This window comes from Coturnix japonica, chromosome 1 (genome assembly GCF_054131305.1).
Source record: "Coturnix japonica strain WE chromosome 1, WE-NBRP24, whole genome shotgun sequence".
Lineage (NCBI taxonomy): Eukaryota > Metazoa > Chordata > Aves > Galliformes > Phasianidae > Coturnix > Coturnix japonica.
The window spans coordinates 58,306,458-58,319,706 of record NC_140663.1 but is presented as its reverse complement, the minus strand read 5'-3'; the positions used below and the strand labels follow the sequence as shown (position 1 = coordinate 58,319,706).

The 13,249-nt window shown below is 38.6% G+C and overlaps 1 protein-coding gene across 4 annotated transcripts in view; it reads left to right on the top strand.

Annotated features, from left to right (window-relative positions):
• KIAA1549 (KIAA1549 ortholog) overlaps positions 1–13,249 on the top strand; it is a 118,603-nt gene that overhangs the window by 63,343 nt on the left and 42,011 nt on the right. For 3 of the 4 annotated variants that reach the window (XM_015867229.3, XM_015867220.3, XM_015867211.3), the window contains exons 6-8: positions 834–1,017; positions 6,869–6,928; positions 9,510–9,655. In XM_015867229.3, coding sequence (XP_015722715.2) covers positions 834–1,017; positions 6,869–6,928; positions 9,510–9,655 — 390 coding nt within the window. The remainder of the gene's footprint in view (positions 1–833; positions 1,018–6,868; positions 6,929–9,509; positions 9,656–13,249) is intronic. The other variant, XM_085541197.1, reaches the window with a different exon arrangement.

Here is a 13,249-nt window from a genome sequence, read left to right as displayed (position 1 = left end):
TTAAGAAGTACAGAAATCTTATGCATAGTATCATTGCAGGATCAAATGTTCTAGTTTCTTCTGAGTTGTAGAAATACTTCTAGTCTTGTATGTTGTCCATGGAGGCTACTACTGGAAATTTACGTGTGAAATGTAACGTATTGACTATGCATAGGATACTGAATTACATGGGAGTTTAAAACCTCCTGGAAAGTCAATAATTCAACTTGAGAGATCAAATCCCTCTTCTCTCTGATGTCTTAAATTTATTCTAGCTTTCCTGTAGTCCCAAAATTAATATAAATAAATAAATAAATAATATTTTGCTATGTGCACCATAAATGTGTATCTGTTGTATCATAAAGTCAAAGCAGAAGATACTACATAAACTTTATAGCATATAAAATAGTATCTAGTACATACAGATCAAGTGCATAGCAATATACTCAGAACTGTCCAACTGAGAGAAGCAGTATAACTGGATAGAATGAAGACAGTTTCTTGGACTGTCAGCTTAGCAATTTATCTTTTTAAATGGTTTATTACTCTTTGGAATAGACTTGTCTGTATGGACATAGTTGCTCCGTGTATAGGTGGCGAAATGAAATTTCCATCAGTTTACAGGGGTATGCATGGTGCGGTACATTTTGACCAAGGGAACATCTGTTTCCATGATTTGCCTCCGTCATGTTGTCTTCCTGTCTGTCCCATTCACTTCAGTATTCATCTAGCATTTTCCATCTGCTTTGATGTAAAACACTCCCCCTCATATTAGGAAAAAAAGCCTATCAAGTAAAGGATAGAAATGCCAGTGATTTGATTTTGCTGACACTATTGCAATCTTGTCTTTTCAGATACTGAATATAACTCTGAGTAGGCCTGGGGCTGCGTTTCGTCAGGGCCCTGTGAGCATCATTTTTGCCATTCGAGATAGATATGGTTTTCTAAATGGGTCAGAAGTCAGTGAACAATTAAGAAACTTGTCCATGGTGGAATTCAGCTTCTATCTGGGTTTTCCTGTGCAGCAAATTGCTGAACGTGAGTACTTCTGGCCAAGGCTGCAAAATACTTTACTTTTTTTTCAGTATTTTTTCTTCTCTACAGTTTAAAAATATCTTTAAGTAACTGACTTGTATCATGAATTCTGTCAAGCAAACTCTGCTCGCATGGTGTGTATCCGTGTTACAGCAACTTGTTGCTGTTGTCACTGTCCTTTCCTCTGTCTGTTATCTTAAAGGTGTTACCTTTTAACTATCTCTCTTGCTTCCTGTGTACTATTGTACTGTCTTTTTTTTCCCCAATCTGTGGTCATCCTTAACTTAGATTAATGGAAACTGCTTGCTTAGCAGAGTTTCCTTGACATTCACTCTTGACAATTTATGTTTGTCTACATCTTACAAATGACCTCAGTCTTACAAATAAGCTAAGTTTCTCATTTAAACAATAATCCCTGTACAGTAATGGATTGTTCTTGACAGCAGTGACTCACAAAGATAAGTAAGATGATTAGAGAACAGTACTGCTTTTCCTGGTGGCACCTGTTAATGTAAATCCTGCCCATTAATTCCCGGTTTCTCCTATCTCATTGTTTTCCGAAGCAGATTTTTAGTCATCCAAGATACTTATTATGGGCCATATAGTCTTAAAGCACCCAACACAGTGATTCTCTCTATAAAGTCAAATATTTGGTGGAAAATAAGTTCTAGTGATAAGTGGTATTGAACTTTTCAGTTTTTTTATTTATTTCTGTTGTTGTTCCCTCTGCTTCCATAACCTATTATTTGTATTGACTTTCCTGTTTCCTTTTAACAATTCTGCCCTCATTTTATTTCACATAGAATATACCTTTGCAGTCACAGTAGTATTTAATTGAGCCAGGACAAAAACCATAATAATCCTTTTCCGTGGATGGCAAACATTATTTTGGTTCTGTGTGAGGGCGCCGATCATCTCAGATCACGTGCTGTAATCTTTACCTCTCATTCAATTCAAATTAAATTGATTGCTTGAAAGACGTTTCGCTATGCATTGATAAGTTATTTATGTGTTTGCACTTTTGCCCTTGAGCTTATTACTTTTTGGTTATTATTCTTAGTGGCTTGAGTTCTTTTTTCTGTGGTGTACACACACCCGGTCTTACAATTTTGAGTTTTGTTCTCATATTCTGGAGGAATATTTGTAGTGAATTTGGAAGTGGCCCCTTGCTGAGAATCCTATCTTTCAGTTTGTGTGATGGATCGTACAGTGCAGTTTGATAACATAATTTTTTATAAACATCAATACATCCTAAAAAGCAGGCTGGTAATGAGGGAAAACTATTCCTATTAAACATGTATGTAAACTGTTCTCCTTTTTTTTCACTCTTTTTTCCTGATAGTATTTACAAAATGTATGAGTAATTTATTTAGTGCTCAGAGCAGGAATTCTCCCTGTGTTATGTGCATGCTTTTAGTGCCTGGCCAGTGGGACCAATTCCTTGACAATGCCAGTGGAGCTCTGTGACAGCTCACACATCAATGAGAAAGCTGTGTGAAGCAGATTGAGTGAGGAAGGCAGGCACTACTCTTGCAGGATAGTGCCATTAGGACTCCACAGAATCATCGAGTTCAACCACCAGCCTAACCTACCGAGTCCCATCACTAAACCGTGTCCCTTAATGCCACGTGCACATATACTTCCAGGGATGAGAACTCTACCACTTCCCTGGCAGCCCTAAGTCAATGAGTATCTTGCAGTATTTGACTTGCACGTCACTAGAAAACTGTTGATGTAGCACACTGCAGAACATCTCAATTTGATTTGCAGCTCTGTGGTTTGCTCTCTGTAGTGCTTCAGCATTTTTGGATTCACCGTGGTGGAACACCAGGCATAGTGCCATTTGATAAATCAGCAAAGTGAGAACACAGTTTCTCAGCTTGTTGAGGAATGAGTCTGTCTGTCAGCGTGGACAATAGTGGAAGTCCTTCATACACTACTGTAAATGAAGCATCATTACTCAGCTCTTTATAGCTATTTCTGGATATTTTCTTCTTTTTGCACTCTTGCAGTGTTTTTGTTTTGAGCCAAAGGATTTTGGATCTTCAGAGCCAGAAATCATGTCCAAAGACTCAGCAATGTTGGATAGATCCTTCTTGAGACCTCTTATTGAGCAGTCTGAGGGTGACCAGAAGCCAGATCCTCAGAGCTGCTTTGGCAGTCAAGCACATAAATGCTTTGAATTTCTAGGCTCTGAACTCTGTTTTCCCTTGGTCTGCAGAGAAGTTGTAGCAGGCAAGGTATTGTGAAGATCTTGCTTTGACATATAGCTACTTTTCTCTTTGCAAATTACTTACCAACAATCTGCTTTTCAACAAGATCTTTGGGGGAAAATTTGGAAGGTATATGAGTGTGTAAATATGAAATGTTCCTTGCCATGTGGTTCTGTGGCATTTATGTCTGTTGGGCCTGGTAACATTTAATACTCCTGGTAGTGAATGTTTTTTCCCCTTGGGGCTGTATAAAGAATATCATATCTTTTCTAATCTGTGCACAAAGTAAAACACCTAATCTGTAGTTGAGCTGAGCAGCCAGAGGGTTCACACTGATTCACACTAAGGACAAGCTACTTGTGTACTATCACTGTGACTCAGCATTGGTAAGCCAAGTGAGACATTGACTACAGAATCCCAAATATGAGCCTTGTTTGAAGGATTCTATTTGCTCCCTGCTTCTTGCTCACTTGATGATGCCTTTTGCACTCAGTTTTCGCTTTTTGCATAATTAACATACAGTGTAATGAACTATGTAGGTTGTTCCTGGGTAATACATTATCTTTTTTCACTCATTCATAGTAAGGGTTATATAGACTCTTCTGTGCAGAAGTAGGGCTGTTGAAGTGTCCAAGCCTGGAAACTTCCCGGCTGCATTTTGTCCCACAGACTTCTAAGTAATTTCAGCAATGCACTCATACTCAGATGTCCAGTTTACACCTTCCTGCATGCTAATTTTGTGTTGTTCACCTTACGGTTCATATTTTAGATTGCAGATTCATTCAGTTCAGTAGTCATAAACTACATGTTAGCAGAAAGGCGTGTTTAATCATGGTTTTTAGGTGTTAGCTCTTGGCACACACAAAAAAGCAATAGGAAGGAATGTATTTGTTTGTTAATGACTGCAAGATTTCTGAAGACAGGGAAAGGAGGGCTAGCTGTGGACTAAAAGAGGAATATTATCCTTTGTGAGCCTACCCCAAATAAATTGCTTTGTTTTCATTATGGCTAAAAATAGAGAGAGTTGCCTTGGGGCTGTTTTTCAATGCCATAGCTGGCACTTGGATGGGTAGCATCTATTTCAGTTACTTTGGAGATGTTGCAAGGCTAATAGGATAATATGAAATGCTGTGTTATAATTCAAGGACTGCAGAATATTTTGGCAGTTTTCATCAGAGTGGATTCTGCATCAGATACAGTATTTCAATATTGCCTATACCCCATTGTTTTCACAACTTCTTATACTAAGTCCTTCATTCCCTCCATACTTTCTCTTGCTGTTCCTCCATTGATTATAAATAAGAGGAATCAATATGATATCTGTTTTAGTGTGCATGGTCCCACATGTCTTGGTGTAAGGTCAGTCATATCCATACCAGAGCACCTGGCAAAGGCCATATTGCTGGAGCAGAGTGCTTCAAACAGCTGTTGAAAGATTTCTGGGTGACTGGGTGACCCTTTGCCTTTTCGGTCAGCATGGAATCAGTGCCATTACATGGCATGGTGCTTCAGGACTGTGTCATGGAATCTTACAGTGATGCTAGTGTGTACTTCAGTAGTCATTAGCAGACCAGCCATAATCTAACTACCAGTTTTGTCTGTCCAACTTTCCCCTGACTCTGCACTGGTTTTAGTCATTAGTTCCAGGTGAGTTAGGTAACTTGCAAATATGATCACACTGCAGTGCTGAGTCTCCAGCTGAGCTCAGAATTGGGCCATGTGTGGTGAGACACTTGGATGTCCAGTGGTATAGGAGCTGGAGCCTGGATCTCTGAATTTGAGAGCACTGTCTGAAGTGTCCTTCATTTCACACACTCTTCATCAGGTTTCAGAACCCAGCCTTAGCTGCCAGTGATCATGGCACATCCTTCTTTTCAATTCCAAGATTTTCTGCTCATCGGTTTATTTTTAAATTTCATTAATTCCGTGAAAAGTTTAAGTGAATAGTCATCCAGTAATTTGCATGAATTAAATCGTTTTCAAGTACTAATTAGAAAAAGCGTGAAGAGCGCATTAAGTATTGAGGCAAAGCACAATTTTGTTTTAAAAAGAAGAAAAAAAAACCCACATCTGTCAGCAGTTCAAAGTTTTGTGGCCGTTGGAGGCTTTTTGATTTTCTTATCTTGCTCTTTCCATGCTTAGGAAAACACAGATGCGGTTTCGTTTACGCTTTTTGTTCAGGTTGTATCTCTAAATTAAAGTAAACAATTGCGTGACCAGAGCAGATAGAACTACAGAGCAAATATAAGCTACACTCAGAAGAATCATGTAGCAGCGTGCCAAAAATAAATGTGTTAAATTAAATGGACTGTGGGGTGCTATTTGTGTGTCTGAGAGCTTTGGAAATGTGATGCATCCTGATCAGTGTATAGAGTACTGATATTCTATGTTCAGAGTAAAGGACCGTATTCTGACACCCCTCTGAGCTGTAAGTCACACTGTACCTCTGGTGGTGCTGTTATTGAAATAAAGCAGAATAACCACGTTTTCATTTGATTCTGTGTGAATAAAAAAGGCAATTTAACTGGTGATTCCTTTGCAGTAGTAAAAAATTGGTAAGCTTTTTAAGGGGCAGGAGAATCATTTTTAGATATGCTGACAGATGTCAGCTGCTCTACCAATTATGGCATGATTAAATTAGAAAACTGGTAATTTTCTGCTTCTCTAGAGCGTGCAGTAGTGACAAACTTTACCTAGAACTGAAGACAGTGCAAGTTTGTTTTAAATTGCGTTAGCTTGGATCAGGTCGTTTTTAACCTTTCTGTAATGCTCAGCAAACTGCATCTGAATTAAATATTTTGAGAAAGCTATGACCCTTCCTCTTTCGTATTGCTACAGTGAAGCTTAAAACATCCCTTGAGGATACTGTTGGCCCAGCCCCCATCTCCACTTGTTTCCCAATATGTCTTTGCTGCTCTCCAGTGGAAACCTTGGGAAAAATCTTATTCATATTGAAATCATTGGAAACTGACATTATTCACTTCACTGGGCCAAGGATTTCATCCAGTAGCACAGCGTTATACAAAAATCTCGGGGCCATCATTCCACACACATACATAATCCTTGAGATTTGTTCGCAGCAATGCTTCTATGTGCATTCATTTGTGATTTCTGTAAAGGAATTTACCAAGGTGATCTATTTTAAATTTTCTCCTCTGCGCAAATCTAGAACTCAAATCAGATGTACTTAATTTTCTGCTTTACGTTTAGTATTACTGTATCATTTTTGCCTCACAGAAGGTCATACTTTTGTTCCCAAGCAGTCACAAATTGCTTCATTGCCCTTTGAGCAAAAGTCTCATCCTGCAGCTAGCTCAGTAGGAAACAGAATTCACAGTGAGTTTTACTCTTGTAATTTGTAGGAACAATGACCTCAGTACAGCAGCTTGAAATTTTTCAGGTAACAAATCTGACTGCTTCCGTTAGTTTCTTTCTGTTCAGAGGTGAACTGGGGAGCATACATTCAGAGCATTTGCTTTACCATCGTGTCTATATAGCCTTGGGAGTTGTAATACATCTGTGTAAAGAAGATGCTCACTGACAGTGTAAATTATGAAGTGCTTTCTTTTTTTCTTTTTTAGATCTGTTACTGAGAATAGCATTCTAACTGTTGTTTTTCCTTCGTTCTCTTTTTCCCTCAGCCTTTCATTATCCTAAGCTTAACGTGTCTCAGCTGATGAAATCTTCCTGGGTGAGAACAGGTATGTACAGTTCGTGTGAGTAAAAGTGCAGTTATTTTTGTTAGTAGGATAACTAGCATAAATAAATAGTAATAACTTCGGGGTGCTGCGCATTTGCAAGGTATTAATGCCTGATCAGAATCAGTTCTAAAAACTAATGACGTGATGAATTGTAACTTCTGAGCAGTGTGATTCCTGAGTTTAGAATGAACTACTGTAATTCCTCAATAATGCACACCAAAGTTTTTGGCTATAAGGCAGTTCCTTCTTAGTGAGACAGCTTATGCTGTCTAGTGTGAACTATCTATTCTGTATGCTCTCAGTTAATTTTAAGATACCCTATTTTTTTAAAATGAAAATGAAAACTTTCTGTGGCACTTAATATAAGAGCATGCCAGGAATAAAACAGAACAAGAGAGGATATATTCCAGCTGCAAGAAACTGTTTCATTTTGGTTCATTAATCATTTCTGATTCATTCAAAGTAGTCCCCTCCTACCCAGGTCTGATGGGTGTTTTATTCTGCAACTGATATTGTGTCACTTTTAGGTGATTAAAGGATGTTTAGTTTACCCACAGGCGCAGTAGATCCTACCTACTTCTTCAACACAGAAAGCCGAAATGGTGACCAGGCTTTACCTAGCAACCTTGCTGTTCAAGTGAAACTATCCTCTGGATACGCTTTTGTTTTCCCACAATCTTTGATAGTTTACCAGAAGTAGTATAGATGTAGTGTGTTGGTTTTTTTCCAGGTATTTCTGTCTCCTCTCACAAGTGAGCAGGTTACTTTTTAAGCAGGAAAACAGGAAGTCCATGTAGTTTGCGTTTCTGAAGAAAGCTGAAGGATTTCAGATTGTGTATAGTAACATGAGAGCAACTACTCATGTGTATCCCACATCCAACATCATCCTTTCTTAAACATTTATATTGGCTTTTTTTGTCAGTTTGGTTAAGACAGCCATACCCTCCCGTGCTTATAAATCTGCATCACCAGTTCTTGTTGGAAGTTTCCTTATGCCCTGCAGTAAAAAGAAAACAAATGAAAAGGGTTCTTCCAGCTTAGAATCCATGCATGTGAGTGTCTCACACAACATTTTTTTTAATTCTTTCTTCCCTAAAATTCCTGGCTATAAGATTGTTAAAGCCAGTCATAACACCTTTCTTTGATGCAGGGGAACTTTTTTGTTATCCCAGTTCTTGCAAGTATCCTGGGAAGAGCTAGTACGCTTTGGCTTAGTTAGTCCTTTAAGTTAGTATATTAGATTATAATGGCAAAATCATTCTATGTTAATGACTTTTTTCATTATTTGATAGCTTTTTCTGGACAGATAGTATGACTAATGAGAAAGGGAGATTATTGAATTTGTGCTTGCTTGAATATAAGGGGTTTTTTTAATAGTAGATTAATTGTAGATTGCCAAGACCTAAGTGCATGGGTACTTTAAAATATCCCAGTGGTCATAAGACATTGGCAGATGCAGTGTTTTTTGTAGTTGTCCCTCTTGGTTTTATAATACAATTCATGCTATTAAGCATAATTCATTGATACTCAAATTCAATATATAGGCAAGAATGACATTCTGCTTGCTGTATATAATAGCCCTAGGCCACTATTTATTTTTCTGTTTTATTTTTATATACATTATCTGTGATTGAATTTAGCAGATGTACTGTTGATCTCTGAGAAATCCTGAAAATATTTCCTTTTTTCCCAGTGAAAAATCTTAAATGGAACAAGTTGTTTTAATAATTGTCATAAAATTAAAAAAACTAAAATTGTGAGTATTGGATTTTATCTGATTGAATGCCTTTTTATTGGAAATACATAAACATGAAAAGCTTCAATGGAAGACAGACTTTTTAACAAGTAAATCGTGTTAACGGAGAACCTCAGGAAGGAAAACTGTATTTTTTTGCTGCAATAAGTGATGAGTGAGCACTGTGCAGTGTTCCTCATGTATTTTTCTCAGCATCAGCTGCCCCAGTGGCGTGGATTACCTGGGGCTGGGGAGTGAAGCTGGGAGGGCTACTAACCATTTTTATATGCTGTGATTTTCATACTTGGAAATCTGTGTCTTATCTAGGGAAGGCATGCTTGAAATACAGTGTCATTCACGTGGTACAATTTTTTTTCCCCTTGTTTCTGAACCCTTGCCCTGCCCATCTCTCACCCTACCTTTCTTCCAAACACAAAATTTTGATGGCAGTTAGTTGCAACAAGCAATTTATCTGAATGTTCTGTTTTGGTTGTGTTTGATTAAGTCACTTAATGCTCAAATGTTCGTGCTCTTTTAGAGTTTAAATTGTTTCTTCAGTATTCTGGATCTGCCTAGACTGGCTGAGATTCCAGAATTGCCCTCTGCCCTATTACATTTTATTTTTTTTAATTTATTTCTTTTAAGTTTTCCTGATCCAAAGCCTTCCTTTTCTAATGTGTAACCACCAGCTGAACTTCACAGTATTCCTGTAAGAATACTGCTGCTCTTAAACTGTCCTTAAGATGTCACAGAGTGACTCAAAGCTTGTAATTGAAGTTGCAGAAAAGGCACTAAAAACTTTTACTAATTCAATTGTGTTCTTGGGTTACTTTCTCTGCAATGTAGTTCTCTTGGGTGTCGTCGACCAGCGAATTCAGGAGGAAGTGTTTCAGGCTGAGATGGAGCGGAAGCTAGCTCACCTGTTAAACGAGGCTTTGGCCAGAGGGCGGATATGGAGACGAGCCAGTTTTGCAGGCAGCAACATTGTGCAGGTATTCAGAGCTCAAAGTCAGAGGAAGAAATAAAGGGAATAAATCACTGAATAAGTTCATAATACCTAGGCTTTGAGATGAGAAAAGGTATTTCACGTGCATGTATCGCAATTGACTAGTTTAGCTAGTTGATGATGCTTGTGTTCTGTACTTGAAATATGGTTCTTCTGGCTACCTCATTGTATTTTAAACTGCAAATAACAAATGGAAACAACCAAGTGTGTTAAGTGGCTACTAAAAATTCTGGTGACTTTTGTAAAAACATATTGAAAATGATTTCACCAATGTCCTTTTTTAAAGAACTGGCTATCTTGTCTGACTTACAGGAGATGCCTAGAAAAGGAGATAGAGTGGTCATCTGAGTCATAAAGGTACTTTGCTGGAACAGCTGCTACTTTGCAGGTCCCTCTTGTTTTTGTGAAGGTGTAGAAATATTAAATAAAATCACGTGCTGCTTGACGCAGTAACAGAGTAGTAAATTTGGCCTCTTAACTTCCTATTTGTCGTAGCATTCCTGGTTGCAGGAGGGGGTTTTAAGTAAGACTGATAAATTATGTCAAATTTTGCACACATGACAGCTTCTGAATACCAGTACTTCATTACAGTTTTGTTTAAGTTGCAATTATTGACATAATGTCCATGAAGACATGGGTATATAATGGTAATTTTTACATTTTCACGTGTTCTTGTCAGTCCATCAACCTGAATGCCACAACGCTTTCTCATGGATGATCTTCCTAAAGAGTTCACAAATGCCCATCTTGCAGTTCAGACTTTCTGTCTTTATTTAACCTGACCCTACAGTTTTTGCTAGCAGTTAAATTTCCATATGTTAGAATTTTCTTACTTCTGTTTTTCTATCTTAGGAACATCTGTTTCAGTAATTGATTTTATTTTTATTTTTATTTCATGCAGCTTTGAATTGCTGTTAATAGATGTCTACTTTGAATCTCATGTTCCCCACATCTCTTGCTGCACTTTATTCTTTATGCCTCAGTCCTTCCTTTGCATATAAAATAAACACATAACCCTTATGTTGATAGGAAAGATACCACAGGCTGTAAAATACGCACACGTAGAATACAGTTTTACTGTTTTAGATAAAAAAGCTCAAGTCATTTATTTTCTCGTGCACAAGATACCACACAGGTCCTTTCCACCTAAAGGAGAACGTTTTGGAAAAGACAGTGTTTTTCTTATGACTTTGTACTACTTACTGGAACATAAGTGGATTCTGCAGCTCGTGTCCCAAGCAGCTTTGCTGCACATTTATACCATTTAATTAGTGCAGAGTCTGCAAACTGCTGTCTTCAGGCAGTGGCAGATTCTCTTAGTTGTGGTCAGCACATCCTCCCATCCCACATAACACAAGGCTGTTCCAGGTGCTCACTGCCAGCACTGTTCCGTGTGGTTAATGCTGTAATAAAGGAGGTGTGGAAAAGAGAAGGCAGAAGGACAGTGTATAACATGCTTGCAGCATGTGATCCTTGCTGCTAGGTACCTGATTGATGTGGTACTTTTCTGCACATATAATGGTAGGTATGATCAAGTACTACAGCTTCTTATTTGCTTACTGTTGCAGAATATCCAGAAGTATGGTAGGTAAGACATCCAGGGAGGCTGTTGGTTCAAGGTATCTCAGATAGCTCTTATTAAGCATAAATCATTATCTAATACATAAGGCTTCCTTATGAAGTTGTTTTATTTTGTCTCTGAGACCACTTCCTAACAACCAGAAAGTGAACAAACTTTTCTGTGTTGTCTGGTTTTGATTTGTTGGTGCCCTCAGGAGACATGTGGGAAAGAATCCCAAAGGCAGCATCAACCTTTGAAGTCTATTCACAAGATTTTAGCTATATGCTTCCAGGTGGGGCCTAATGGGCGGATATCCCAGAGCACTTGCTTTTACCTGTGTGCAGATGAGTGAAAAGACTGTGTTTTCTTCCTCTCTGTATTTCCTTGCATTGGTGACTGTATTTTTTACCACTCACGACTTGATCAGTTACAACTAAGTATTTCGGTGATCCTCTTGCTGCTTTTCTCCCCCATGCCCACCTCTCAAAGCCATGCTCTAACCTGGATATTCCGCAGAGAGAAGCTCAAACACTTCAGTGAGGACTCAGCACAGGACATGCACGCCAAAGTGGCATTTCTGTTTTTCATTTCAAAACAGACTAAGATTTTTCTTGTATAATGTACATAGTTAGGAATGGTTCAGCTCTAATATTGAATTCTCCCTAAAGTAACAACCTTTTCACCTGGATTGTTACTCTGTGTGTTTGAAGGTCCAAGCTTAAAGCGGCCAGACACGCTGTTTACTTTTTATGAGCACTAGGACTGGCTGGAGCAACTGAGAGCTTCATGTGTGCAGCAAGTGCTGTAAAGCTGCCTGTTGTTGCTACAGCACTACAGATGGGAACCTGGAGTCTGAGCCTGGAGAAGACAGCAGATTTCACAGGCAGGGTCATGACCACACCAGCATTCCTGTGATGCAAGGATTGTTTGCTATGCAGAACTGCTCTCATGTTGACCTTTTCCAGGCTCAGTGTAATAGATTTGTCAGCATCACTCCAGGTGCAAAGATGTGTGCAGCTGGAGTTAGGTATCCACCTGTTGTTGGGCTCTTGATTTCTTTCAGGGGTGTTTCCCTGTCAGTTGAATATCTGGTCCATAGCCACTTGCAATAAACCTTTTGGTTTTACTGCTGCTCATTCTGTTCCTCGTAGCCTTTACAAGCTGTGTCTGAAGTGTGTTGTATATATGCACCTGTTTGAGTCTTCAGGGACAGCTATTTATATTCCTTGTGTTTTGTTTTCAGATTTTCCCATCTATATTTCTTGTACACCAACCAACAACTGCTGTATTAGTAAGCCACAACAAAGGGAACACAATGACCAGAAGCTGCCAGTGTGTTGGATACTTCTATTAGCAGGACATGCATGTATTCACAAAAGACTAGACACACATTTCACTTGCGTTGAGCCCCAGTAGACCTGTTTTTCCTGAGGTGGAAGATATTAATGGCATATTGAAATGTGACATTTCTAAGCTCTGTAGAAAATCAAGACTGTGGGTCAGAAGGTGAAGCAATTATTTGTGAATGTTACTGCAGGCATATTAGTTTCCTTTCTAGTACTAATTGATAGCTTGCAAGGTTTGGATTTCATTTCTAAAGGTATGTGTTTTGACCTAAGAATGTTAAAAATTTATCTTTCAATCTATGCACTTCGTATTAGAGCTCCAGACTACCTAGAATGCCTTAATAGCATGTTTTCCCCTCCTCTGTGCTACTAACAGGTGACACTCCAGGATCTTAAAAAACACCCACAACCATCACTTACAAAAACCTCTGAAGTCTCACACTTCTCTGTTAAGCATGAGATAGTTCCATTGATTTTTGTCTAGTGTTCATGCTACTGTTTCACAGAGCATGTCATATATTTAAATGGATCTGCTGTTGCTGCAAATCCAAAGCAAATGCTTGATGCTATTGTTTGCATTGCACCCACGTGGACTAGGCCACATCATATGTTGTGAAGTGTTAATCGTAATATCTCTAAGTCACTCAGTTCATTTGGAATTACTGGGCTTAAT